Source organism: Suillus paluster (assembly GCF_016628075.1).
Source record: "Suillus paluster strain FC165 chromosome Unknown EDB91scaffold_22, whole genome shotgun sequence".
In the NCBI taxonomy this organism is placed as follows: domain Eukaryota; kingdom Fungi; phylum Basidiomycota; class Agaricomycetes; order Boletales; family Suillaceae; genus Suillus; species Suillus paluster.
The window spans coordinates 558,375-585,034 of record NW_024537582.1 but is presented as its reverse complement, the minus strand read 5'-3'; the positions used below and the strand labels follow the sequence as shown (position 1 = coordinate 585,034).

General features: G+C 47.7%; 8 protein-coding genes across 8 annotated transcripts; 1 reads left to right on the top strand and 7 right to left on the bottom strand.

Annotated features, from left to right (window-relative positions):
- Positions 1-461: 461 nt before the first annotated feature.
- Positions 462-1,997, top strand: EDB91DRAFT_1280316 (short-chain dehydrogenase; the record flags this gene model as incomplete). The annotated part of the gene is made up of 5 exons (XM_041324720.1): positions 462-669; positions 723-906; positions 957-1,152; positions 1,406-1,591; positions 1,646-1,997. The coding sequence occupies 5 exons, from the start codon at positions 462-464 to the stop codon at positions 1,721-1,723; spliced, it is 852 nt and encodes a 283-aa protein (XP_041177872.1). The 3' UTR covers positions 1,724-1,997.
- Positions 1,998-2,673: 676 nt separating this feature from the next.
- On the bottom strand, positions 2,674-3,765 carry EDB91DRAFT_320576 (uncharacterized protein). Its single transcript, XM_041326850.1, has one exon. It carries the CDS (start codon positions 3,448-3,450, stop codon positions 2,785-2,787), a length of 666 nt encoding a protein of 221 aa, XP_041177871.1. The 5' UTR covers positions 3,451-3,765; the 3' UTR covers positions 2,674-2,784.
- Positions 3,766-17,987: 14,222 nt separating this feature from the next.
- On the bottom strand, positions 17,988-19,482 carry EDB91DRAFT_1336257 (uncharacterized protein; the record flags this gene model as incomplete). The annotated part of the gene is made up of 7 exons (XM_041325531.1): positions 19,115-19,482; positions 18,923-19,053; positions 18,689-18,865; positions 18,556-18,633; positions 18,284-18,490; positions 18,185-18,235; positions 17,988-18,129 (listed from the first exon to the last, which is right to left on the bottom strand). Coding segments are annotated over exons 2-7 (750 nt in total), but the record flags the coding sequence as incomplete, so codon positions are not given.
- On the bottom strand, positions 19,381-21,043 carry EDB91DRAFT_1130151 (uncharacterized protein; the record flags this gene model as incomplete). The annotated part of the gene is given in 4 exon segments (XM_041318592.1): positions 19,381-19,579; positions 19,590-19,693; positions 19,704-19,719; positions 20,870-21,043. Coding segments are annotated over 4 exon segments (370 nt in total), but the record flags the coding sequence as incomplete, so codon positions are not given.
- Positions 21,044-21,410: 367 nt separating this feature from the next.
- Positions 21,411-21,964, bottom strand: EDB91DRAFT_320404 (uncharacterized protein). Its single transcript, XM_041326849.1, has 2 exons — positions 21,732-21,964; positions 21,411-21,675 (listed from the first exon to the last, which is right to left on the bottom strand). The coding sequence occupies exons 1-2, from the start codon at positions 21,784-21,786 to the stop codon at positions 21,464-21,466; spliced, it is 267 nt and encodes an 88-aa protein (XP_041177868.1). The 5' UTR covers positions 21,787-21,964; the 3' UTR covers positions 21,411-21,463.
- EDB91DRAFT_1336256 (coatomer beta C-terminal region-domain-containing protein) lies at positions 21,932-23,491 on the bottom strand (the record flags this gene model as incomplete). The annotated part of the gene is made up of 8 exons (XM_041325530.1): positions 21,932-21,989; positions 22,018-22,151; positions 22,198-22,351; positions 22,499-22,756; positions 22,895-23,043; positions 23,064-23,159; positions 23,276-23,286; positions 23,467-23,491. Coding segments are annotated over 8 exons (885 nt in total), but the record flags the coding sequence as incomplete, so codon positions are not given.
- Positions 23,492-23,714: 223 nt separating this feature from the next.
- EDB91DRAFT_1130141 (uncharacterized protein) lies at positions 23,715-24,415 on the bottom strand. The gene is made up of 3 exons (XM_041318591.1): positions 24,336-24,415; positions 24,068-24,202; positions 23,715-24,019 (listed from the first exon to the last, which is right to left on the bottom strand). The coding sequence occupies exon 3, from the start codon at positions 24,015-24,017 to the stop codon at positions 23,796-23,798; it is 222 nt and encodes a 73-aa protein (XP_041177866.1). The 5' UTR covers positions 24,018-24,019; positions 24,068-24,202; positions 24,336-24,415; the 3' UTR covers positions 23,715-23,795.
- Positions 24,416-24,964: 549 nt separating this feature from the next.
- Positions 24,965-25,779, bottom strand: EDB91DRAFT_1052264 (uncharacterized protein; the record flags this gene model as incomplete). The annotated part of the gene is made up of 2 exons (XM_041313665.1): positions 24,965-25,088; positions 25,139-25,779. The coding sequence occupies 2 exons, from the start codon at positions 25,777-25,779 to the stop codon at positions 24,965-24,967; spliced, it is 765 nt and encodes a 254-aa protein (XP_041177865.1).
- Positions 25,780-26,660: the final 881 nt, after the last annotated feature.

Genomic DNA, 26,660 nt, shown 5'->3' with positions numbered 1-26,660 from the left:
AGTAAGACTTACTAGTTCCGCTATATGTGCCGTTCTATGTTTCGTTCATCACAGAGGAAGTCAAACACTCAGGCGCATCGCTTCCTCGTACACATGAATCGATTCGCCACAGTGTTTGAATTCCTCTACATACACAATGTAAGTACTCAAAGTTATAGACTTATAGTCACTGCCCCACCGTACCTCACAGGCTCACACAGTACGATATCAATCTTATCTTTCTGGGACGAGATTTTGCATTCATTTCACATGATCATTTGTCAGGCATGGCAGGGCATAGAGCTGCCATTGCTGCTGCGCAGCTATCAGTAAGTAAGTAAGCACTAATTAGTAACGATGATTCAGAGCAAATTCAGAGGTCGACCGGTGAGTAGTTAGTATTACGCCGGGCCACATATTTTACTTTGATCAACCGATATAAATGCCGCTTATCGCTCTCCAGGTTACACAATTGCGGCATTATGGGCAAGTTCCGCTTTCTCCATTTTCTTCGCGAGCAATGGACAGAGCTCCCGATCTCCACTGCGGATGTCAGCGACAAGTCGCTGGTCGTGGTCGGTGCTAATGTCGGGCTTGGAAACGAAGCTGCCGTGCATTTAGCCCAGCTAAGCCCCAAGAGCCTGTTGATCACCAGCAGAGACGAAGCCAAGTGCGAAGGGTCAAAAGCAGGTATGTATGAAACTTTGGAAGTTATCGGGAACCATACCAAATGACTTGTATAGACGTGGAAACCCGGTCGGGCATGACTGATATCGAATCCTGGCCTCTCGAGCTATGCTCATTCGACTCAGTGCGTTCTTTTGTGAACAGGTTTGAGGCGAAGGGCTGCACAGTAGACGCTCTAATTGCCAACGCCGGCATAGTGACAATAAAGTACGCGAAAACCCCGGATGGCTACGAAACTTCGTCAGTACTTTTCTATTATCGTCGTGGTTTACATTAAAGAACTTTGGTAGATTGCAAGTGAATTACCTCTCGACCGCTTTGTTGAGCACTATTGATGCTGCTCACCTCAACAAGACCGGGACCCCTGAAAACCCCTCCAGACTTGTCATTGTGACTAGTGCGGTTCATTATCTCGCCAACAGATTGGAAGGAGCAGATAAATGGCCTAGTATCATCGACAAAAAAAGACGAGGAGTATTGTACCTAGTAAGTTTCATGAAGCCATTTCCTGAGCAATGATAACGTGATGAGAAACCGCTACCACCATCCAAGCGTGAGTAACAAAGTACATTCATTATTTCGTATACTCACCACACCGCCATGCGCAGTCCTCGAAGTGATTTCATCAGAGAGCTATCTTCTCGACTTCCCATACCAACCTTAATCGCAGTTTCGGCGGTCAATCCCGGGCTCTGCCTCCCGTCTTGGGCGAGAATTTGAACCGAATCTTTTCCTCAAGTTTGCTGGGAGCATTTACAAAGGGTTAATGGCACGCACGACTGATATGGGCAGTCGAACCCTTGTCCACGCAGCAATCGAACCAGTGAGAGGGAACGGCATGGTCACTACGTGTCGAGCTGTGAGGTTGCAGAGGAGTGATTATGCTCTCAGCGTGGAAGGAAGGGAGGTGTCAAAGCGTCTGTGGGTGCGTACAATCTGTGTTGATTACCGTGGTACAGGCTGATGTCCGACTGAACAGTATGAGACCATCAAGATCCTTGGAGACATCGATCCAAGAGTTCGCACAATTATGTCTGAGTACCTCATCCAGGACTAGCATTGGAGTAGGGGACCCCTATGTAAGGCCGACTTATAGTTCGATGGAATGGAACGAGAAGACGAGAAATGCGAGACGTGTCGTTTTACGACCGAAAGCGGGAACAACGAGAGAGTCTGTAAGGCTGGTGCTGTGAGGATCTTTTCGTGCTTGGAGCGGGGAATCAGAGTCTTGGATTCTGCTATAGTACGAGTGCACAGGCGCGGTATCTAAGTGTTTGCGACCGAACGATTAAACCAGATTTGAGTAGGTAGCATGTGGAGCTGAAAATAATCGTCGAGACAAGGAGATGGTGGAATGCGACATATGGTAGAAGACGGAATAGAGTAAGAAGGAATGTAACCACGTATACTCGGACGCGAAGAGTTACGGAGTCACGTCATCTTCGCTTGAAGCGTGATCGGTGTGTAGAGGATATGCAATCCTTACACCTAGGCAGGGTGAGAGTAGAGGAGGGTTTGGCAGTGTTTGAGCCGGGTTTAGCCGGGAAGAGAGTCGTTAGAGTCATCGGATGCAGTAATTATCAGGTCTCCAGGTCTTCGTTGTTCTTCGATAGCGCATCTTCGGGCATAGCCCCAGTACTCCAGCATGACTTGACTCTTATTCGTCACTGGTCAGCATGTAATGTGTTGTGATCTTACCTATGGACCTCAGTGGGGCATTCCTGTCTTGCTAAGCTCTCACCTTCAAAAGGCTCCTCCCCTTTCATTCCCCGCACAAGGCTGTAACGCTACTGGTATATCGCGATCCGTACGGTGGTATAATGGAGTCCTTGGAAGGTGACATCCACGCCAACATTTGTCCCTTACCCATGAATCAACGTTGCAACTCCATTTCAGCAGGCACGCCTTTAGACGATGCATCACAACTCGAAGGTAGTATGCAGCCAGAGTAATGCATCATTCTTTCACGAAGTGGTTGCAGACCGGTACCGAGTCCAATATAATTTCAGAACGTTCAGGATCGAAACGCAGAGTGCCAATTCCAATTTCTAACTTTGTTATACAACACAACACTTATTACTAGCAGGAACACGGTGCGCACGTCGTCATCCACTGCATCTACTCGATAATGCGCTGCGCGGAAGGTTGGATAACAGAGACCTCCGGGACCGGATTGTTATCCCTGAACACGGTCATCGATTGAAATTGGCCTCGCTGCCAGACCGAAGCACTGCCGGCATCGATAGCAAAGACACCCATCGAGCCTGTGTCCTCGTAATTAGTGATCGTGACGTGGATCACGCCACCAGTTGCGTTGGTAATGGTAACAGGTGCCATAGTAATATCTGCTCGTGTGTGCTGAATGGTTAATGTGAACTCGGTGTGAACGAAGTTTGAGCGTACCTTTGCAATTGAGTGATGCAGAAGATTGAGATGAGACTTCAATGAGGAGGTCAAGATATCTGAAAACTGCGTCAGACAGGAGGAAGCACCACACGACCTTGGACTCACTGAGAGCGATTGAAGGATCGATGGGGAGCTACAGTCGCGACATCGCGTATTTATACGGGCAGATGACTGTCTTCTGAGCTCAGATTCAAAGGACAGCCAGTACCTGGAACAAAAGCAAAAATAAAATAGAATAATGCGAAGAAACCAACTCCATGTGAACATGACCAGCAGATGCGACCTTACGTTCGCCAGGTCCAAAATGACACCTGAACCATATCCTCCCATGGAATGGGTGTGGCATCTAGTGGGGTGCGACTTGTGAACATATTTCATTTGACAATGAGAAGTGAAGGAAGGAAGTGATGCCCGCTAGAAAAGAATGGCACGGTCTGGACTCGGGGAAGAAGTAGCACCGAACCAATTAAACCTTGCTTCTGAGAGCACTGACATTATGCTAGCCCTGAGTAACTGATATGCAGATCGTGGAGAACCCGACTGGCAGTGACAGTTGAGTCCCTGACATAGGGGGCAAGTGAATGAGCGAAGTGCAAATTTGAATCGTGTCCCTCGGAACATTTTATCCGCCGAGGGGAACGCAGCCTGATATTCCTTTACAAGACGCAACGACTATTTTATCTGAGTCGCAGAACCAAACTTATGAAAGGGACTTACATACTGGCTTATCCAAGCATTGCAATGATGATTGTTTCCTGCGTCACCGCATCAACAACGTAGCACTTCGGTTGACAGAAAGTCACGGACAACGAACCATTCCTTGAATTCGCTTGCAAGGGAGTCTATCGATGATCTTTGTGAGTTCCTCCGATGAGGGGAATGTACTATGGAGCGCCACGTCAGTGCGATATGACTCAGGTTTCTGCAACGATCGTAATTGATTCGTTTTCAACTACGATGAAGGTCGAGAAACTGTCGACACATACTCAGTCAACGACTCTGAATGAAAGCGATGGGAACGGCCTACGTAGAAGTTATGATGATTATGGGTCTAGACTTGCCGAGCGCTAAACTATGTGAGACTTGGAGTCGGCTGTACCACGAGCCTGTGATGATAGGCGATGATACTAATTATAAGTAAGGTATTAATGGGACAGATCGCGGGTCTGGCCCCTGCTATAATGCATGTAAGTACTTCCCCGTTCTTCTCTTCAAGGTGTCTCGTGAACACGGCAAAAAAAGAGAACCAAACCATGTGAAACGTCATCTGTACTTGCCGCCGTGACTTGGTAGGTCTGGCCCTCTGCTGTAATGCACATACTTCTCGCTGTGGTTTGACAGTGGGAGCTGAAGTAACGGTGTTGATGGAACAGGTCACCTACGACTCTGGGCGAACTCGTGACTCAAGTGTAACGATTTTTGCGTACGGCCCCTGTGTCAGAATAGTCCAGTGAGCACTGATCGACTGACTTCCTCAGATAGTCACTTGATCATAATCGGCGAATTCTAGGGATGCATCAGACGGTCTCAACCTTTTGCGGAAGGCATGTGTGGGCTAGGCTGCTGAGCTATGTAGCCTATGTACTAGGTCCCTTTCATAAGTTTGGTTCTGCAAAATCGAGGCGCCCCCCAGATGAAATGGTCGTCTCGTCTTGTAAAGGAAGATCAGGCTGCGTTCTCCTCGGTGGATAAACTGTTCCGAGGGCATGATTCAAATTTGCACCTCGCTCATTCACTCACCCCCTTTGTCAGGGACTCCCTCGTCTGTCCCTGCCAGTCGGGTTCTCCACGATCTGCATATCAGGGACTCAGGGTCAGCGTAATGTCAGTGCTCTCAGGAGCAAGATTCAATTGGTTCGGTGCTACTTGTCCCCCGAGTCCAGACCGGGTCATTGTGTTCTAGCGGGCATCATTTCCTGCCTTTACTTCTCATTATCAAACGAAAACGTGTTTACGAGTCGCACCCCACTAGATGCCACACCCATTCAATGGGAGGATATCATTTTGGACTCGGCGAATGTAAGGTCACATCTGCTGGTCATATTCACATGGAGTTGGTTTGCTTCGCAATGTTCGCATTATTTTATTTTGCTTTTGTTCCAGGTACTGGCTGTCCTTTGAAGAGCCCCTTCAGTGAATTCACCCGTCTCAGACGGGCAGCCGGGCGTGACAATGTACCAATAGAGACGGGCCACCCGGTGCCGGCCCATGGCAATAATTGTACCGTGTTAGACGAGTGGGCCGAGGGGGTGGAGTGTCCAAGGCAAACGGATGGGCCGGGTGTATATAGTATAGATGGTAGTATAGCAATGTACTATATAGGAAATTATGAATAGTAGTAGTGAATCCAGTGTGTGATAGATGAGTGGGCCGGAGGAATGGAGTGCAATATAGACGAGTGGGCCGGGGAACTGGGGTGTGATGGAGACGAGTGGGCCGGTAAATGAGGTGCAATGGAGACGAGTGGGCCGGTACATAAGGTGCAATGAAGACGAGGGGGCCGGAGAATAGGGTGCAATTGAGACGAGTGGGCCGGTATAGCAGGTGCAATGGAGACGGGTGGGCCGGTATAGCAGGTGCAATGGAGATGGGTGGGCTGGTAAATATGGTGCAATTAAGACGAGTGGGCCGGTATAGCAGGTGCAATGGAGACGGGTGGGCCGGTATAGCAGGTGCAATGGAGATGGGTGGGCCGGTAAATATGGTGCAATTAAGACGAGTGGGCCGGTATAGCAGGTGCAATGGAGACGGGTGGGCCGGTATAGCAGGTGCAATGGAGACGGGTGGGCCGGTAAAGGAGGTGCAATGAGGACGAGTCGGCCGGTGTTATTGGGTGCAATGAAGACGAGTCGGCCGGTGATATGGGGTGCAATGAAGACGAGCTGGCCGATGATATGGGGTGCAATGAAGATGGGTGGGCCGGCATTATAGGGCGCAATGGAGATGGGTGGGCCGGTGATATAGGGTGCAATGAAGACGAGTGGGCCGGTGATATGGGGTGCAATGAAGACGGGTGGGCCGGCATGATAGGGTGCAATGGAGACGGGTGGGCCGGTATTATGGGGTGCAACAATGACCGGTATTTATGTAACCGGTTGCTTGTGGTAACATAGCACTCAATCCGGCGATTCCACCGGTGGTCTGATCATGTAAAATGGTTAAGATTTGACAAAGTTATGAGCCCTACAAGGGAAAGCCATAAATTTAGAGGATATTATGATATATTGTATCTAGACCATTGCAACCGGTATTTTTTGACCGGTATTTACATGACCGGTTGCTTGTGGTAACATAGCACTCAATCCGGTGATTCCACCGGTGGTCTGACCATGTAACATAGTTAAGATTTGACAAAGTTAGGAGCCTTACAAGAGAAAGTCACAAAGTCAGAGGATATATCATATCTAGACCATTGTGACCGGGATTTTTCAACTGGTAGTTATGTGACCAGTTGCTTGTGGTGACATAGCACTCAGTCCGGTGATTCCACCGGTGGCCTGACCATGTAAAATGGTTAAGATTTGACAAAGTTATGAGTCTTACAACAAGAGAAAGTGACAATTTCAGAGGATATATCATGTCTAGACCATTGTGTCCGGTATTTATGTGACCGGTTGTTTATAGTAAAACATAGCACTCAATCTGGTGATTCCACTGGTGGTCTGACCATGTAAAATGGTTAAGATTTGACAAAGTTATGAGCCCTACAAGAGAAAGCCATAAATTCACTGGCAGAGGATATATGATATCTAGACCATTGTGACCAGGATTTTTCAACCGGAAGTTATGTGACCAGTTGCTTGTGGTAGCATAGCACTCAATCCGGTGATTCCACCGGTGGTCTGATCATGTAAAATGGTCGAGATTTGACAAAGTTATGAGTGCTACAAGAAAAAGTCACAAATTCACTGGCAGAGGATATATGATATCTAGACCATTGTGACCGAGATTTTTTGACCGGGTAGTTATGTGACCGGTTGCTTGTGGTAACATAGCACTCAATCCGGTGATTTTACCGGTGGTCTGATCATGTAAAATGGTCAAGATTTGACAAAGTCATGAGCCCTACAAGAGAAAGTCATGAATTTAGAGGATATATGATATCTACAGTATTGTGACCGGGATTTTTCAACCGGTAGTTATGTGACCAGCTGCTTGTGGTAGCATGGCACTCAATCCGGTGATTCCACCGGTGGTCTGATCATGTAAAATGGTCAAGATTTGACAAAGTCATGAGCCCTACAAGAGAAAGTCATGAATTTAGAGGATATATGATATCTAGACCATTGTGACCGAGATTTTTTGACCGGTAGTTATGTGACCGGTTGCTTGTGGTAACATAGCACTCAATCCGGTGATTTTACCGGTGGTCTGATCATGTAAAATGGTCAAGATTTGACAAAGTTATGAGCCTTACAAGAGAAAGCCACACATTCAGAGGATATGTTATATCTAGACCAGTGTGTCTCCAGCTCTACCTTAGGGTAGTTTACCTCTGTTCCATTTCTACTCCAGACTTGTCCACAGCAGTCTTACTCTGGGTTTCCTTGAACCTTTGGAGTTCTGCCGAACTCCCCTAGTGTCTGACCTCCGGAAACCTCTGGACTTTGTTGGACTTCCCTCCTGCCTCTCATAAATTAAGGGCACATACTTGGGTAAGGGGTGCAGCACACAAGCTGAAGTCAAGCCCTTTGAGTTCTCCTTCCTTTGAGCATGACCTTAACATCCACAGACAAAACCTTGTGATGCTGTGTACTCACCCTCTCCTGGTGGTCCATCCTCTGGGAAAGGTTTTCCTACAGGAACACAGCTGCAGAATGATATGGGGACCATTCCTAGACAGATTTAGAGTATGTACACCAGGTTGGTACATCAGGATACCTACAGAATCCTTCTATACAGGCTAAAACTTCTAAGATTGCAGTTGTCACATTTTTGGTGTTTTCCCCTACTTTACCATTGCATAAATGATCCAGACTACTCATGTATTATCCTTACTACATATATACCTACTTCTCATCCCAAGGATCAGTTAGAAATATGGTATAATATTGTTATCTAAGGGAAAGGGGGTATGTGTACTGATAAGGGGCCTACATTCTCCAATGGACACAATCTAGTAATCAGATGCTTGCAATATATTCTAAGCATGGTCAATATCATGGTCTCAGATTTATAAAAGGATCCACTAACAGTTGAGAGCTAGGGCAGTGAAATATCTCTGAAATAGAGTGTGGGAAAGTCCAAAAGCCCAAAACATCGAAACTCACCAGTTTGGTGTATATGTAGTGGTTGGACTTTTACTTACCAATTCTAATATTTCCTCACCACACTCTTCTACAAAGACTTTACCTTCAGGGCAATGTGTATTTTAGGTTCATTATGTAGTCTACTATACATACTACTGCATTTTTAATAAAATCTTTGGTGTGTGTGATATGTGTCAGTGACTTTCAGTGACAGGGGTAAATTGTCATATGTCAAGCCTATGTTGTTTTACTTATCTTACCGTCAATACTTGAGGGATCTTTCCAGAATTTTAGGACCATGACTAGGGATATACATGGGACATATCCCAAGTGTCTGATTACCAATAACATCCTTGATAGTGTTGGAGGGTTCTTATCAGTTATGTTTTCATGTATATATGCTATATTGTTTGATGTAGCCCTTCAGGGGGTCAACTAAGTGGTGGAATATGTTAATATATACTCCTAAATATGTTTTGACAGTGCTAGAACACTCTCCTATGAAAGGGGCAAAATGGAATCCCCTGATTGAGTGCTACATTACCACAAGCAACCGGTTGCAAAAATACTGATTACAATGGTCCAGATATAAGCTGATACAACACTGTATCCTTTGAATTTATGACTTGGTCTTATAAGGCTCAGAACTTTATCAAATCTTAACCATTTTACATGATCAGACTACCGGTGGAATCACCAGATTGAGTACTATATTACTGCAAGCAACTGTTCACAAAAATACCGGTCACAATGGTCTAGATATAACATCCTCTAAATCTGTGGCTTTATCTTGTAAGGCTCGTAAGTTTGTCAGATCTTAATGATTTTGCATGATCAGACCACCGGTGGAATCACCGGATTGAGTGCTATGTTACAACAAGCAACTGGTCACATAGATACTGGTCAAAAAATACCAGTTACAATGGTCTAGATACAATATATCATAATATCCTCTGAATGTGTGGCTTTCTCTTGTAAGGCTCATAACTTTGTCAAATCTTGACCATTTTACATGATCAGACCACCGGTAAAATCACCGGATTGAGTGCTATGTTACCACAAGCAACCGGTCACATAACTACCGGTCAAAAAATACCGGTCACAATGGTCTAGATATCATATATCCTCTAAATTCATGACTTTCTCTTGTAGGGCTCATGACTTTGTCAAATCTTGACCATTTTACATGATCAGACCACCGGTGGAATCACCGGATTGAGTGCCATGCTACCACAAGCAGCTGGTCACATAACTACCGGTTGAAAAATCCCGGTCACAATACTGTAGATATCATATATCCTCTAAATTCATGACTTTCTCTTGTAGGACTCATGACTTTGTCAAATCTTGACCATTTTACATGATCAGACCACCGGTAAAATCACCGGATTGAGTGCTATGTTACCACAAGCAACCGGTCACATAACTACCGGTCAAAAAATACCGGTCACAATGGTCTAGATATCATATATCCTCTGCCAGTGAATTTGTGACTTTGTCTTGTAGCACTCATAACTTTGTCAGATCTTGACCATTTTACATGATCAGACCACCGGTGGAATCACCGGATTGAGTGCCATGCTACCACAAGCAACTGGTCACATAACTACCGGTTGAAAAATCCCGGTCACAATACTGTAGATATCATATATCCTCTAAATTCATGACTTTCTCTTGTAGGGCTCATGACTTTGTCAAATCTTGACCATTTTACATGATCAGACCACCGGTAAAATCACCGGATTGAGTGCTATGTTACCACAAGCAACCGGTCACATAACTACCGGTCAAAAAATCTCGGTCACAATGGTCTAGATATCATATATCCTCTGCCAGTGAATTTGTGACTTTTTCTTGTAGCACTCATAACTTTGTCAAATCTCGACCATTTTACATGATCAGACCACCGGTGGAATCACCGGATTGAGTGCTATGCTACCACAAGCAACTGGTCACATAACTTCCGGTTGAAAAATCCTGGTCACAATGGTCTAGATACAATATATCATAATATCCTCTAAATTTATGGCTTTCCCTTGTAGGGCTCATAACTTTGTCAAATCTTAACCATTTTACATGATCAGACCACCGGTGGAATCGCCGGATTGAGTGCTATGTTACCACAAGCAACCGGTTACATAAATACCGGTCATTGTTGCACCCCATAATACCGGCCCACCCGTCTCCATTGCACCCTATCATGCCGGCCCACCCGTCTTCATTGCACCCCATATCACCGGCCCACTCGTCTTCATTGCACCCTATATCACCGGCCCACCCATCTCCATTGCGCCCTATAATGCCGGCCCACCCGTCTTCATTGCACCCCATATCACCGGCCCACTTGTCTTCATTGCACCCCATATCATCGGCCAGCTCGTCTTCATTGCACCCCATATCACCGGCCCACTCGTCTTCATTGCACCCTATATCACCGGCCCACCCATCTCCATTGCGCCCTATAATGCCGGCCCACCCATCTTCATTGCACCCCATATCATCGGCCAGCTCGTCTTCATTGCACCCCATATCACCGGCCGACTCGTCTTCATTGCACCCCATATCACCGGCCGACTCGTCTTCATTGCACCCAATAACACCGGCCGACTCGTCCTCATTGCACCTCCTTTACCGGCCCACCCGTCTCCATTGCACCTGCTATACCGGCCCACCCGTCTCCATTGCACCTGCTATACCGGCCCACTCGTCTCAATTGCACCCTATTCTCCGGCCCCCTCGTCTTCATTGCACCTTATGTACTGGCCCACTCGTCTCCATTGCACCTCATTTACCGGCCCACTCGTCTCCATCACACCCCAGTTCCCCGGCCCACTCGTCTATATTGCACTCCATTCCTCCGGCCCACTCATCTATCACACACTGGATTCACTACTACTATTCATAATTTCCTATATAGTACATTGCTATACTACCATCTATACTATATACACCCGGCCCATCCGTTTGCCTTGGACACTCCACCCCCTCGGCCCACTCGTCTAACACGGTACAATTATTGCCATGGGCCGGCACCGGGTGGCCCGTCTCTATTGGTACATTGTCACGCCCGGCTGCCCGTCTGAGACGGGTATATGTTACTGCATTATGTGATTGAAAGCCCTGAAGTGGTGCTACAATATGGTACCAGCATGTCCTTGAGGTGTTTGTATATTCTCACACAATATCATAGATAGTGAAAAATGTGAAAACATGCGGACAGTTTTTTGAGCCACTGTATCTGCTAAGATGGTACGGAATATGGACGTGTATGCGGGGACACTTCCTGTCTGCTTCAAGGTGGAGATGCAACGAATCGCTGTGTCCACGACGTTCTTTGGGTGGAACGTCTTCTTGAATTGTTCTAGGAAGTTTTCGTAGGTCCCGTACTCTTTGGAGACGCTAGCGTTCTTGAACTGTCCTTCCGCCCACTTAGCGGCTTCTCCTTTCGTCATGAGGGAGAGTATGAATACGATCTTCTGTTTGTCTATGGTGTAGACGGAGTCATTGATATCGAGGTAGGCTTCTACCTGTAGGAGCCATCCTTTGGCGGCGTGGGTGTCGCCATTGAAGGCGGGGGGAATGTTGCCGATTAGTTTAGGCATATTGTCGTCGTCTTCTTCGTCGTTGTCTGGTTCGGGTTCAGAATCTGATTCGTCTAAGGGAGGTTGTAGAGCTGGGGGAAGTGGTTCTTGTACTGGGGGAAGAGGTACGTGTGCGGGAGTGGGGGATACGAGCAGTGTTTCTGGGAAATCGTTGTCGACGTAGGATTGGGTATCAAAATCCCAATGCGTTCCTTTCTTGGCGTTCTTGTTTCTGAACGTTCTCCACTGGTGGATGGTGAAGATGTTATTGTCGATATCAGGTGCGGTCCAAGTTCCTAGTGTTTCGTCCCAGGTGAAACCGGGGTAGTGCTTTCCTCGGGTCGCCATTTTGACTTGTTGGGTAGCAACAGCAGTATGTACCGCGGATGCTTAAGTCAAGGTTCGTGGTGGTCACCGAAGTCGGGGGACAGGCGGTCTGAAAAGTAACTTGACCTTTTGTTACGCTCAGCGTCGTCAGACGTCTTAGCAGTAATCAAAAGTAGTCGAAAGTCTAGCTAACACCCTAGTGTTAGAGTCGTGCGAGTAAAGCAGTAGTATTGCAGGCCCTGGTCTGCGTAGGTCAAGTTAAAGAGTACAAACGGTAGAGATGAGGTATATATAAAGGTATTGAGTCGGCGAATGAAAATAGAAGCGGAGCTTCAATAGTAATGAGCCAATGAGAAAAAGAGAAAGGTAATCGTACAATAGAATGTTCTAGAAGTACACGTATTAGAAGAGTGAACATGTGAAGGTGTGAAGATGTGAAGATGTGAAGGGTGTGACATAGTGTGACAGTGACAAGGTTTAGGGGAAAAAGGATAACCGTAACACAGGACCCTGAGAACCTGATCGACGAGTCGGGTTTTGTGGATGGTGTTATTGCGCATCCTAAGCCGTTTGCTGCGTGTTTTGAACCTCGGTTTGGGGATGAGGCGTCATTGAGGGGGGTGATGAGGAAGTATAGCGAGGGGTTGTAGGCTCTTGATCTTGAGTGTGGTTTATTGTGAGCTTAGGATGTAATACTTTCGTTGGTATTTTGGTACGAGCGGCTCTTCGGCTTAATATTGAAATCATATTCGTTTTGGTATCTGGTAGATGTGACGTGGAGTATGGTCTTCGCACTTGGGTTCAGTTCGAGACAATGCGACAGCACTTCGTGGAACCAGTACTTGAAGATAGAAGCACCAGTATTGCATGCGTCGAGCATTCCACTCTGAATCTCTCTGACAGTACCTTTTCATCACGGCAGGAAGCCCAACAAACCTCATCTGTATATGATAAAGTTAACTTCACACAAGACAAGTCTTCCGTAGCAGACCACATACCAGGTTATTATGAGACAAGACGCAGGCGACTGACTTCAAACGCCAAGAACACTCGTATATAGTCAACATAGAATACCGGGGGCTCTTCAACCTAGCTGAGGATGCATCGCGTACTGGGTTTGATGAGGCGGGTAGTGCCTATTCGTTGATCGAATCATAAACATAACGACAAGCCTGAGCTCAGGATAGTCGTCCTTTGCATTCTAACTTCCACGGACGGACCGTGGTAGACGATCTGAATCTAGGGGGTACTTATAGCAACGATTGGATTGCAGTACGGCAAGGCATATAGCAAATATGTATATAACGTTTCGTGGGAGCGAAGGCATGAATGAAATCCTTGCGCAGGCCATTGTGAGACTCAGTACAGTAGAATAAATACAACTGAAGGCTGTCGATGAAGAAATCGCAAATAATAGTGTACAAGTTCTGCGGAGACTGTAGATCTGTGTTGTACTTCTATTAGTCATGACACGCACATATGTTGTCGCTACCTACCGGAGATGATCACGAAGACAGGGAATCCTTCTGTTCCCGACACTTGTGCCATGACGTGCCGTGGGCGAAACAACTTAAATCGAGCTGGGAGGCTTGATTGTGTATCACCAGTGTGTTGCCTGGAAATTGTATAGCTGGGTATACGTGGATCGGGATCCAAAAGAGGAGCCGTCCGTCGGGCCCTACAACCCATCCGTCCTCGGTGAGGGCGAGAGAGGCTGGAGTGTAAGAATGTTGGAGAAAGGAGGACGGGGAACTAAGAGCGTGGGTCTGGTTGGACGAAAAACATATTGCAGGTGCTTCGGAGGGTTGGTGGCGGTTGAGAATGTCTAGATCCCATACCCGGATGGTGTTATCGGATGAACCAGACACAATGTGTTTGCCGTTGGGTGAGATTGCAACAGACCGAATGGGTCCAGTGTGCCCTCGGAGAGGGGCGCCCACTGCCTCCCCAGTCTCCATATCCCACACTCGGATGGTCCTGTCATCTGAACCGGATACAATGCATTTTCCATCTGGCGAGATTACAACAGAGTTAATAGGCTCTGTGTGGCCTCGGAGAGCCACACCCAATGCCTTGCTAGTTCCCATATCCCACACGCGGATGGTCTCATCAGCCGAGCCAGACACGATGCGACGCCCATCCGATGATATTGCGAGAGAGCGGACGGTGTTGGTGTGACCTCGGAGAGGGGCACCCAATGCCTTGCCTGACCCCATTTCCCACACCCGAATTGTGTCGTCCCTTGAACCGGACACTATGCGGTTGCCGTCCAGTGAGATTGTGAGAGATAAAACCCAGTCAGAGTGGCCTTCGAGAGGGACGCCCGATGCCGCTCCAGTCTGCACCTCCCACACCCGGACTGTGCGGTCATCTGAACTAGACACAATATGTCTCCCATCCTGTGAGATTGCAACAGACCAAACCCGGTCAGTGTGCCCTTGGAGGGGGGAACCCAATTCCTCGCCAGTCTCCATATCCCACATCCGGATGGTCTTGTCAAATGAGCCAGACACGATGCGGTCTCCATCCGGCGAGATTGCGACCGACGAAACAGAGTCAGTGTGCCCTTGGAGAGGGCCACCCGATGCCTCACCAGTCTCCATATCCCACACACAGATGGTCTTGTCGTTTGAACCGGATATGATGTGTTGTCCATCAGGCGAGATCACAAGAGAGTTGATGGTGTCAGTGTGACCCCGGAGAGCGGCACCCAATGCCTCGCTAGTGCTGGTGTTGGCATCCCACACCCGAATTGTCTTGTCGTATGAGCCAGAAACTAAGTGATTTCCATCCGGCGAGATGACGACAGACGTAACAGTTTGAGTGTGGCCTCGGAGAGGGGATCCTAATGCCTTTCTAGTCTCCATATCCCACACCCGGATGGTCATGTCCGCTGAACTGGACACGATGCGGTTTCCATCCGACGAGATTGCGACGGATAAAATGTCGGCAGTGTGGCCTTGGAGTGGGGCACCAAATGCCTCGCCAGTCTCCAAATCCCATACCCGGATCATTTTGTCGTCTGAACCAGACACAATGTGATGTCCGTTCGACGAGATTGCGATGGACCAAACAGCGCCAGTGTGGCCTTGGAGTGGGGCACCAAATGCTTCGCCAGTCTCTAAATCCCATACCCGGATCATTTTATCATAGGACCCGGATACAATGCGCTTTCCGTCCGGCGAAATTGCGACGGACAAAACTGCATCAGTGTGTCCTTTGAGACGGGGACCCAATGCCTTGCCGGTCTCTGCATCCCACACCCCAATTGTCATGTCCAATGAACCAGATACAATGTGCTTTCCATCTGACGAGATTGCGACAGACCGAACAGCCCTAGTGTGCCCTTGAAGAGGGACACCCAATGCTTTGCCAGTCGCCGCATCCCACACCCGGATTGTCTTGTCCGCTGAACCTGACACGATACGCTTTCCATCCGGCGAGAATGCGATAGACCTAACACGGGCAGTGTGGCCTTGGAGAGGGGCACCCAATGCCTCGCCTGTCTCCAAATCCCACATCTCGATCATCCCGTCTTCTGAACCACATGCAATGCGTTTTCCGTCTGGTGATATCGCAACAGAGAGAACCCTGGAATGCCCGTGGAGTATCTTTTGCATGAGAGGCCAATTTGCAGCATGACCAGCGGCAATCCGGGGAGTGCAAGGGAACTTTGCAGCGAACTTTTGAGATATCTTCGACTGAATTGGAGCGAACGGCAGAGCGGATAAGTATAAATGTGGAGTGCAATGTAAAATGGTGGTCGCGAAAGTTCGAACGAAGCGCTGGGTGTCCCTGGCAGTGTCGTCGACGTGAGCATATTCGGCATGATCCTACGACCATTCCACTTCTTGTAAGAATCTATCGGTCCTAAGAACGAGCTCGAGCTACGGACCTTAAACCAATGTGTGATAGACGAGAGGCACCCTACCGTGCCGCCCAGGCTTTTCATAAGGCATAGTGCTTCCAACCACCAAAGGAGGCGCTCCCCGTCGAAGAAAGCTGCGATTTCCTTAGCGAGCGATGGCTCGAAGGACGTAGCTCCCAAATGAGTCCCCCAAAATCGACATGAATATGATAGTACAATCGGAATGGACTCTTTCACTCGTTTCTCCAAGTCAGGGACAGCAGAATTGGGTAGGTAAGAACTCTCTAGAGAGCAGATGTTGAAGCGAAGTCCGCGCTCCATGATGCGAAGCGAGGCAAAGGCAAGGTCTCTTTGTACCGATGACATATCGATGAAGAAGTCGTGGCTGCGTGATCTATCTGTGAGGAAGTCGTAGAAAGACGCGTGGAGGGGACGTATGGGAGTTTGAGAGTCTATAGTTCCAGCCAAAAGCGACCCCAGCGATCCAATGACCTCATCCACACCGTAATGGTCATCTGTGCGTGGAAAACGCAGTCGCATTGCGGTTAACGCAGCCATGGGAAGCGGTTCAGATGATGCAAGGATTTGGCCCATCACAGAGGAAAACATGGATATCGTTTCCTCGCGCTCGTCCTCTGGCATGCTGTCGCCCAAGATACGTATATACATATCATCCAACAAACGCGTTCCTTTTGCGGATGTTCCAGCAACAAGGGCGTCGAAACGGATCATCGGATTGCGCCGCACTTTGTTCGTACCCTTGATATACTCGCATACAAGACGAGCCCATTCAAACATGCCGTCAGATTTTAGAGCGAGTCTCTTGAAGTGCTCATCATCGAACACATTGCGTAGACCTCCCAGTCTGTTGGCGATATAAAGCTGGATGTCGTGTTCTGTGGACGCGGACGAAATATCATCCAAGGAGACATGGCGAACATGTGGTGCGGTGTGCAGAGCGTTTTTAATGTCTTCCAATGGACGGGAAGTGACAAGAATACGAATGTTGGGTGGGATGCCGGATGGTGCGGAGGAAGAACTGTTCTCGCCAGCGAGCAAACGAAGAATCTGTTCCCGAGAACTCGCATCGCCACTCTCGTCCAACGCCTCGATGATGATCAGCACTGGTGCGGCGACGGCTTTCGAGACTTTGCTTGTTGGTCCCACGATTAATTCCTGCCATTGTCTCATAAGGTCTGAAGTGCGCTTGAGTCCATTGCTATCATGAACCGCTTGCACCAAGGCTCGCCGCATGATAGGATTGCAGTCCGCTAAGTCGTTTGCGATGGTAGTCAAAACTTTGTTCTCGCCACGATCTGCTTGTTGCGTGCGGTCGAAGCAGAAGCATGACCCAAGACCACCTTGCTCAGTGTACCAGTTGGCAATGGTATGTGCGATGGCAGATTTACCCTTGCCTGCTGTGCCGGAGAGCCACAAGACGCGTGAAGCACCCTCATCGGTGCTGCTGACCCAACTCTTGATATCTGTCAGAAGTTCTCGCCGAGTATTTGGCAGACAACATTTAGACGTATTGACTCCGGCACCCGCTGCACAATCCAATAAGTCGACGAGGTCCAGAGTCTCGGCTATGTCACAGGTAGTAGAATGTCAGCTACGGCTCAACGAGACCTGAAGGCCGACTCTTACCCATATGGTGGACAATCACAAGTGTGTCGCGAGCGGCTCTGTCTCGGAATTGCTGCATGAGACTGTCGAGAACCTCGTTGTAACTTTGGATCGCGGCCTGTGTTTCTTTGAACGCATGTTTTCCAAGTCTTTTCCCTGTGCAAAGATTCAACAGTGAGTCATAGTTGCGCAGTGGTGAGTTCGACTCACAGGCGCTCGTCGTCTCAGAGTAATGAGCGATGAAATCCGCGCACTCCAGCGTCTGTCGCGCTATCTTCCCATAAATTGCTGGCATGGATGGAACACTGGCCAACGCCTCCTCTTCCGTGATGAAAGTATAGACCTCAGAGATCTTCGAGAGCAAACCAGAGACAGCAGCATCGCGGTCTGCCTGATCGAGAATCATCTGCCACCAGACGTTCTTAATAACTTGCAAGCTTGAACATACAAAACAAATGTACCTGGGATGCGTAAGTGAAGATGCTCAATGCCACCTTTGCATAGGGATGGGCCTATGCATGAAGATCAGTGATGTAAAAGATAGAGATAGAGGCCCGTACGTCTGCAAGCACATTAGCGATTGAGTTGAATGCCTTCAGGGGTTTAAGTATTGCGGAGAACGTGTCGATCGTATCGGGAATGGATTGCAAGTTGTTCGTTTGCGAAGCAGTATTTTGGGCCATTACAGGCACGTTTTTCATCCCTGCAACGCCTTTTGTGGCATCGGCGATTCGCTCATTCACAAACTTCGGGTCAGGTTGCTCGACCTGATCACGAATGTGAGTACATTATCGAAAGAGACGGATGACAATGATCCAAATTGCGAATTCACCTTCAGAATGCCTGAATTGGAAGGCTGGTCAGCATTTGGTCCGGGAGTGGGAGTGGGAGCAGTGAGTGGTGAAGGATCCTGCGGAAGTTGGTAGCAATCAGCGCACGTGGAACGTGCCAAGCGTTGCATATACCTGAGTGGTCTGAGCGGGTAGGAGATCCGGTGCGCTGGAACTTGCAACCGCGGGTTCAGGGTTTGATGACTGTCGAGCGCTTTGAGCTGAACGCTTGGTTGCCTTGCCCCACAACTTTCGAAACAGCCCTGGAGGTTTTCTGGGAGATTCATCCCGTGAAGGCGGGAAAGAGGACGTCTAGAACGAGATCGTCAAACACAACCAGTACTTATATATAAGTGGAATGTTTGATACCTCAATTTCACTGGCTCCGATCTCCACTGGGAAATCAGGATTTGAGCGGCTTCGTATTGGTGACCACCCAAAGGGCTTCTTCCGAGGAGGATTCATCGAGCAAGCTTGAAAGCACAGCTGAGTCTCTGAGTCTAAAGAGGTCACTATGTGTAAACTTGGTGGTGGATGGCACACAGGGAAACAGGCCCATACCTATATGGAAGCGAACATGCGTTTGGAAGCACCCATCACTGGCAACTGCCGCTATGACTATTTGGCATGTACCACTGGATTGGATGATCGATTGGGAAGGTGAAATCTTATCCAAGACCGTCACAGAGCTGCTCACGCCAGTGAAGGACAGTTTATTTAAGCTGGTAGCTACCAGCACACAACCGATTGCAGGTCAGAACATCATGATATGAGTAGATAACATTTGGCTGGTGCGCCGTGCCTGCGCCTTTATTTGTAAATGCTTGCCAGTTCCTTGTGACGCGCCCGCCGACGTCGAACACGATGATCTAGTACTAGTAGTAACTTTGCAGCGCCCGCGATTGCGGCGCCCCTTTGCTGCAAATATGCACTGGGACTGGCGTTCTGGACCGCGTTCTCCTCCATGGGCCTCGACACCACAAGCAAAGAGTTTCGAGAGAAGTGGACCGAGTATACCAAAATGACTTGCGATCATGAGCAAGGAGAGACAACGAACGTGACTGAGGAAGCGATTGATTAGTACGTACGAAGGACGCAAATATTTAGGACTGTATTCTATGTAGCAGACAAGAAAAATATATCAGACTACGAAGAAAGACGGCAAAAGTTGTCAATTGTCAGTCTTTTTCAACGTTCAACGTTGGAAGTTCACCGAACGTCAGCCTGGGTGCGCGTTTTCTCGTACAAAAATGAGCAATTTTGCAGCTTGCAGAGTAGCAACGCACGCGGCAGAGCAGACATTCAGTGTGTGACAAGATGCGCGACATGTCACATGTCATTAAACGCGTGACAGATTCACTGATCTAGATTGTCAATAAGTTGCGGCGTGCACTGAGGTCACTGGGTTGTAGGTATAGTCTTATGCTGAATCCTTTTTCGCAAGCTATAGTGTATGCTAATTTGTTCAGTCCAACCTCCAGCAAGTTTACAGCATTTTCACGATGCCCGTTTGGTCTCCCATTAGCACTGGCCATTTTCAAAACAACGGTAGCCTAATCAAAACAACGGGAACTCCAGGTCACGTCTGCCTCGTCGGTGTCGTTTTCTCTCTCCATTCTGTCTTGATGCTCTCGAGGACATCGAAGCTAGCAGTTCTGCAATTGGATTCGAGTCCTCTCTCATAACTCTCATCGACATGACCGACCTACAAGTGCCGTTTCTAATTTCGCTTTTCGACGACTTTCCATATACATCACCATCTAATCGAGTCACCATAAATCCCAGTGGAACGGCTCAGTGCACACCAAAAACGCATCCATGAGACCTAGTAAACAGCGCCTATGGCGGGAGCAATCGTGGTGTCATCGAGGACTTCTATGTTCAAGCTTGCAACGAGACTATAAAACCGCGTCGTAAGTATGTATCCAACTCTTTGACATTCCCTTTATTCCAAGATCTCCATTGCTCGAGCGACAATGAAATTCGTTCAGAAGCATGCACATTGATCAACTCAGCAACAATGCACTAGTAACTCGCGCGTCGTGCTATCAACCATACTGCACCAATGCGAAAGCAGAAATACGACTCACTGTAGTTCACTGTCACGACATGCCGCTCAGACATCCACACATATGGAGACAAGCTACCATGTCGGTGAGTCATGTGGTTAAATCTAGGACGCAAACTACTCATACTCACAACCACAGTTGCACCTTCAAACTGCCATGACTTTTGGCACTTCTGGCCAGCGCAGCACTTTAATATGGAGCAAACTTCGGGACAATAACGAATGCTGGTATCAGCGTCGCTGGCAGATATTGACGCTGTCAAAGCAGCGACGACGGCGAGGACGAAGGAGAAACGCATTGTTTCTAAGGATATGATATGGGATCAAATAAATTCGACGAGGACGGTAGGAAGACGGCTTGCTTTTATGTCCTGAATACTGTTCTGGCAGAACTTCGTGGCGATGTAGAACCTATGTTACGGGCAACATAATTGATCCTTCCTCACATGTTCCTAACATTTTGAGAACTTAGTTCACGCACGGTTATACAGACCGTCACTCCGTTCATGACGGGACAACTTTGAGTGACTCCGACTAGTACTACCAAACTGAGTCCTGACAGACATAGATGTCATCCTATCCTCCTTCGTCCCTGCGTTAAGACCACACAAGCTGCGATTATCGGGTGCGGTTGCGGCATGCTGCAGACCATACAAGTACCAACCCCCCCCGAGACAACTGGAGGCAGCATGTATCTGCTATACAATGTATCAAACGATGTCTTATTGACGCCATGATGCTGTCTGGGGCATTTTCCAATCAGAAATTGCAAGAATACTTCGTGGATACGATTGGTTTTTTATGATTCAGTAGTACACACACAAAAAACTCATAGTGCATTGTCACATCTGTTGAGAAGCAAAGTTCGATGATCTATCAGTACCAGCGTGCTTACCATCAGTCTGAGCTACAATCCCACCCTGAATCCAGTGGACCTCAACCCCAAACGCAGTTTTAAAAAAACTCACATAAGAAATACACTGCGTCTTACTCCGAATATCAACGATCCCAGCTTCTGTCTTCTCGATGGTAAGATTGGCTGACGCGTCTTCGCCTGTGTCCTCGCAGTTAAGGCCGTCGTCGACGCTACGATATGGAAAGACAACGCACCGAATAGACTTCGAGCATGCATGTTTGCATTTAGGGAATCGCAGTTACCCGACATGGCTCCTGGTGGTGTTCGACAGGACACGTTGGTGGACCTCAGTGTTTCAGGTAGTCGAGAGGGTCACTACGTATGAGTTAGCGAGAAAGTCGGAAAGTCGGTATAACAGCCAGGAGACATATGACATGTTCGTCGATACATTCACCCTGTTCTCCCACTCAAACTCTGTCCACATGCTTCGGACCTTGAGAGTAATTAAATGTCTAGATAGCCAAAGCAGGAAAGACGTACCTATATTTCACTACAATACGTAGGCTTAATATGATATCGCTATGGACGTCGTTCGAGATGACGCAGCAGTCACCGAGGGCAGGGCCTTCCCATAAAATGCTGCAGAATATGACTGCCGTCTCTGTTGATGAGACCTACAAAACATCAACATTTGAGCAGGGGAGTATTGTGGGCTGTCACCTTGACTGTAGCTTTGCTACTCTGGAAACCAAGAAGCACTATGAGATATACAACAGGTCGTTCAACCAGCTTGAGGTCCCCGAGCGCTGCAAAGTCAAGACAGAGATTCTGCGGCGTATTAGGCGTATGGTTGACCGGAAGCACATCTGGGTAGCTGTCATCGATAACATAGCCCATTCAGGGAAGTATGTGCACCAAGTAAAATGTTAAATTCGTGCATCATCGTGATGCTTCCGCACATAGAGCACTGGAAGCCGAGATGCTGTGGATTTCGAACACGATGGACGCACACGTCACACACCTCTCAATGGTTGACAGCCTCCAATCTCGCTGAGCCAGCGCCGTCTCCGTTGCGCATGTCCCGTTGGCAAGCACCTTTGGCCGCCCATTCCCTTCGACTTTGTTACCCTCCATTTTATCCTCCTCGCCGCCAGCCTCGTCAAGTAACCGCTGCTCGCTTGCAAGAATGGGGATCTCGCCAAGCACTGAGTTTCGGGTCTCTTGGAATGTGGTTTCGATGTCTGACAAGCATCCAGGATACAGAGGACGCCGTGGAAGGCTTTGCCGGATTTGATCTGAGGATTTAGGTGAGTTTGTCGCATATAGATGGCCGAAGGGGTGAGAAATTCTCGATCACTTCGCTGTGGGTGCCTTAGTCGAATAAGATATAGAGAACTAGGAAGGGAGAAGAACATACCAAACGAAAACGACAGCGTCAAATGCAGAGGGGCTATCCGAGTCTCCGAGGAAATCCATGAGTGCATGAACAACACTTGCAGCCACTTCGAAAAACTTGACTGCCAAGACGCGGATAGATTGGATCAGGGGCTGTCTATACTCTGGGGTCTGTCACAGAATTAGTCCACCATAATGTGCGGGACTGTCAGATCGACCTTTTCGAACTCCCGCTGTTGTGTCCATTGCAGCTGTTTCTTGAGGAAGAGCACGGTTCCTTCCACATTCTAAGTCGAAGGCATGCTAAGCACGATATTCGTGGTTTTGCTTCGGACCTCCTTATCAGCGTTGATACGATAGGACTCAGTAAGTGTCACAGAAAGTATTGAATCACAGTTCGCACCTCGACAGGGCCTGTGAGATGTCCGTGATCAGTTCACCCAGGATGTGCCCATGCTTTGAGCGCATAGTTTCTGGGCGATCCAGGACGATCAGCTTAATGTTGTTGTTTGATGACAAGATCAACGAAGCACGAGGCGGCAGCTAAGAATCAAGCTCAGCAGATATGTGCAAGATACCTAATCCTAAACGTACGCTTCACAGTAGCAGGGTTCTGCATGAGGTGGTAAGCGTTGTTCACACATCACTGTATGCGACGGGGAGTTCAACAATTCAAACACGCATCTGATATATCGTGGCTGCAGGGCAAGAGGAGTAATGAGCACTCACCCGATGGGTTGTATCATTCTTACGATCCAACCTGATAACCACTATAATGCGCATCTGCGACAGCTCATCAAGACTTGTCTACTGATCTGAAACGCTAATAAACCACTTCACGGCCTTAGGGATCGCAGATTGAGGAAGGAATATAAATGTGTTACGTTTGCACGTCGCGCCAGACTCTGCAGCGGTGAAAGCCTCTATGAGCTCAGGTATTCATATTCGCGGTAGATAGTGTACACGATAAACACGTCGTTCATAAGGACATAGGAATGACGGTGCGTGAGATAGCTTCGGCAGGTGGGGATGACGGGTTCGAAGAATCCGGCGTCTTTGAATATTTTTTGGAGGAAATGGAGGGTATCGCTGCGGATGTATTCATCGGAGTGCTGGAGGGATATCAGGAACAGTACGTGGGGCATTGCTGGGGAAGGTGAGTTATATTCGCAGTAGGAGAAGAATGAATACGTACATGCACTGAAACTGGTGTTCTGGAACACTTTCTACTCTATGGGCCTCGACACCACTAGCAAAGAATTTCGAGAGAAGTGGACCAAGTATACTAAAATGACTTGCGATCATGAGCAAGGAAAGATGACGAACGTGACTGAGGAAGCGATTGATTAGTACGGAGGACGCAAATCAGGACTGTATTCTATGTAGCAGACAAGAAAAATATATCAGACTACGAGGAAATTCGAAGAAAGACGGCAAGACTTAAGAGTAAAAACACGACTTACCTCACGCTCCTACCCAGCGGACGTTTCGCAGGGGGTCCCATCCTACTACTGAGACTACACCGTCGCTCGCTGAAAACCTATCCCACACATCCAAAAGTAGTAATGTGTGGCAAACCTGTCCGAAATGTCGTTGATATGGTTTTCTCACTATGTATTGCCGACCAATTTAATATTTACTTATTTGATCTACCACACTGAGGTGTGTGACACGCCTGTATACAAAACTCCCTGTGCATTATAGAGATACCAGTAGGTACATTAGCAACCGGAGCTACTATGAATATCAAGTTGATTTGTTTTGAATATATTGCATGCCACACCTCACACAGATATTTTGTCCCATACCTGTGTATAAATATCGAGCCCAGGTAGGTTGTATGTACCTCTGGTCAAGATTGGCCAGACATCGACACATATATTCAGGATAGCTATTAGTCGGCAGATGAGTGCTGAGCATCATACCAATCTCGCATGCAGTCACATTGAATGGCATTAAACATACGAAAAACGGTCAAAAAACATTGCATTACTGGTGAGCTACTAGATACAAGTGTTATTATGGTGTCAAAACGAGTGATATGTATAGAATATGCAAATGATATTGAGTAGGGAACGAGCAGGCGAGATATTCACCAAAGCAAATTGGTCTGACTTGTTGTTTGCCACTGGGGACTGGTGGTGGAAAGAAGTTTCGGAACGGTCCTCTTCCCGGGGAATTCAGCGAGGTCTTGCTGGAAATACTCGACCAGGACACTTCGTAATAATGAGTAACCATGCGAAGAGTGAAATAGCGAGGAACTTACTTTCGGATGATGTTCTCGACCGTTGTTCCGTCGTCGAGTTCCTCTGCCTGCACCTTTGCCATTTTGCGAATGCCCTCAAGCGAGGCATCCACAAACCTCCAAAACTTGGTAGAGGTGAAAACAGCGCACTTCCCGTTGCCCCCAAATCCCAAGTCATCAGGGTGAAGTTCATTCGTCTCTGCCATGCCAGTCTCAGTGTCGTCAGGCCGATTCTCGTTATCATCTCCATCATGGTTGATATTGAGACCGGTTCCATTGTCTCCAGCCTCTGTGTCATTCGTGTTGCCTTCAACATCTCCCAGACTGTCTGTGCTGTTCTCATGGACTTGATTAGCATGAACGCGCACCATGGGCCCTGGGTCAAAGTCGTCCAATTCAACATCAATGCCCAGTGTATCACCAACTTTGATGCGAAGGTCTCGGTGGAGAGACGGAAGGAGAGACGGAGAATAAATATCCTTCAGAGGTATGGTCTTGTAGTTACCGATGCCAATAAGAAATATGTGCAAGCAGCGCCGCTGCGGTCCCGTTAAAAACCTTGGGCAGTCAAGAGAGTGAGGCCATACCAAAAATGCGTATCTATTCCAATGGGATGCATCAACCTCTATGCAACCATGGGCTAGCAATCTTGCGGTGTCCATAATGCTCGAGCATTTGAAGATCGATGACACCAGCTGAATCAGTCTAAGCTTATTTCTGTGAGATACTGTAGAGATACGACACTAGCTTCGTCACGTGCAGCACGTGACACAGTCACACTTGGTGTCACAGCTTCGAATGACCCTGTGACCTGTGACCACATAAAAAATAGCTTCGCAAATTGTGATTGCTGCACCTTGGCTTCTTGTCTGATTCATATATTATTGTAAAGCTGAGAAACAACAGGTAGAATCTAGCTCGGCATTGTTGTTTTTATATGTTTTCTGTATGTTTTTCTGTATGTTTTTACCATATGTCACAAATTAGCTTCGGTCCCCAAAAAATTGGTGTGACAGTCACACCAAATAGGTTTGATTCGTCGATGGCTGTGACCCGTGACGAACCTAGTGTCGTATCTCTACAGTATTTGTGCAACACTAACCTTCGTCTTGACATTGCTGCGGATGCAAGAAAGTGCTTCGCTGACTAGCTTCGAGAGTTGTGCGGTGAGCTCCACATCTTCAAACAGGAACTTCGGGACCTTGAATATCTTGTTGTTGTTCTTGATAAAATCCTGTCATAGTTTTCAGCCGCTACTTTTGTACATAAAGGATATTGAAGGTACCATGACGTGTTCATGCGTGTCATTGACATATGCGGTGAGATTCGGTGATAATACACATGCTGTGAGGCGGTTAAGAAGACCCGTCTGTGTCATGCTCGATCAGCTTTGAGTCAGTGAGAGATTACAAGACAGTTAGACATGAGTACCTTGAAATCTTTGGATTCAATTAGTTCTTTGATTTCCACGAGGAGAGACTTTCTGTTAGCCTCATTCAACAGCATCAAGGTGGCCTTGATATCAATGAGCATATAGGCAACT

Bases quoted from the DNA above. Each gene is read 5' to 3' on its own strand.
- EDB91DRAFT_320576 (XM_041326850.1), bottom strand. From the start codon at position 3,450: ATGAAATATGTTCACAAGTCGCACCCCACTAGATGCCACACCCATTCC.
- EDB91DRAFT_320404 (XM_041326849.1), bottom strand. From the start codon at position 21,786: ATGTCGGGTAACTGCGATTCCCTAAATGCAAACATGCATGCTCGAAGT. The intron at 21,676-21,731 runs GTGCGTTGTCTT...GCGAGGACACAG, and splicing joins GCATGCTCGAAGTCTATTCG to GCGAAGACGCGTCAGCCAAT.
- EDB91DRAFT_1130141 (XM_041318591.1), bottom strand. From the start codon at position 24,017: ATGCCCCACGTACTGTTCCTGATATCCCTCCAGCACTCCGATGAATAC.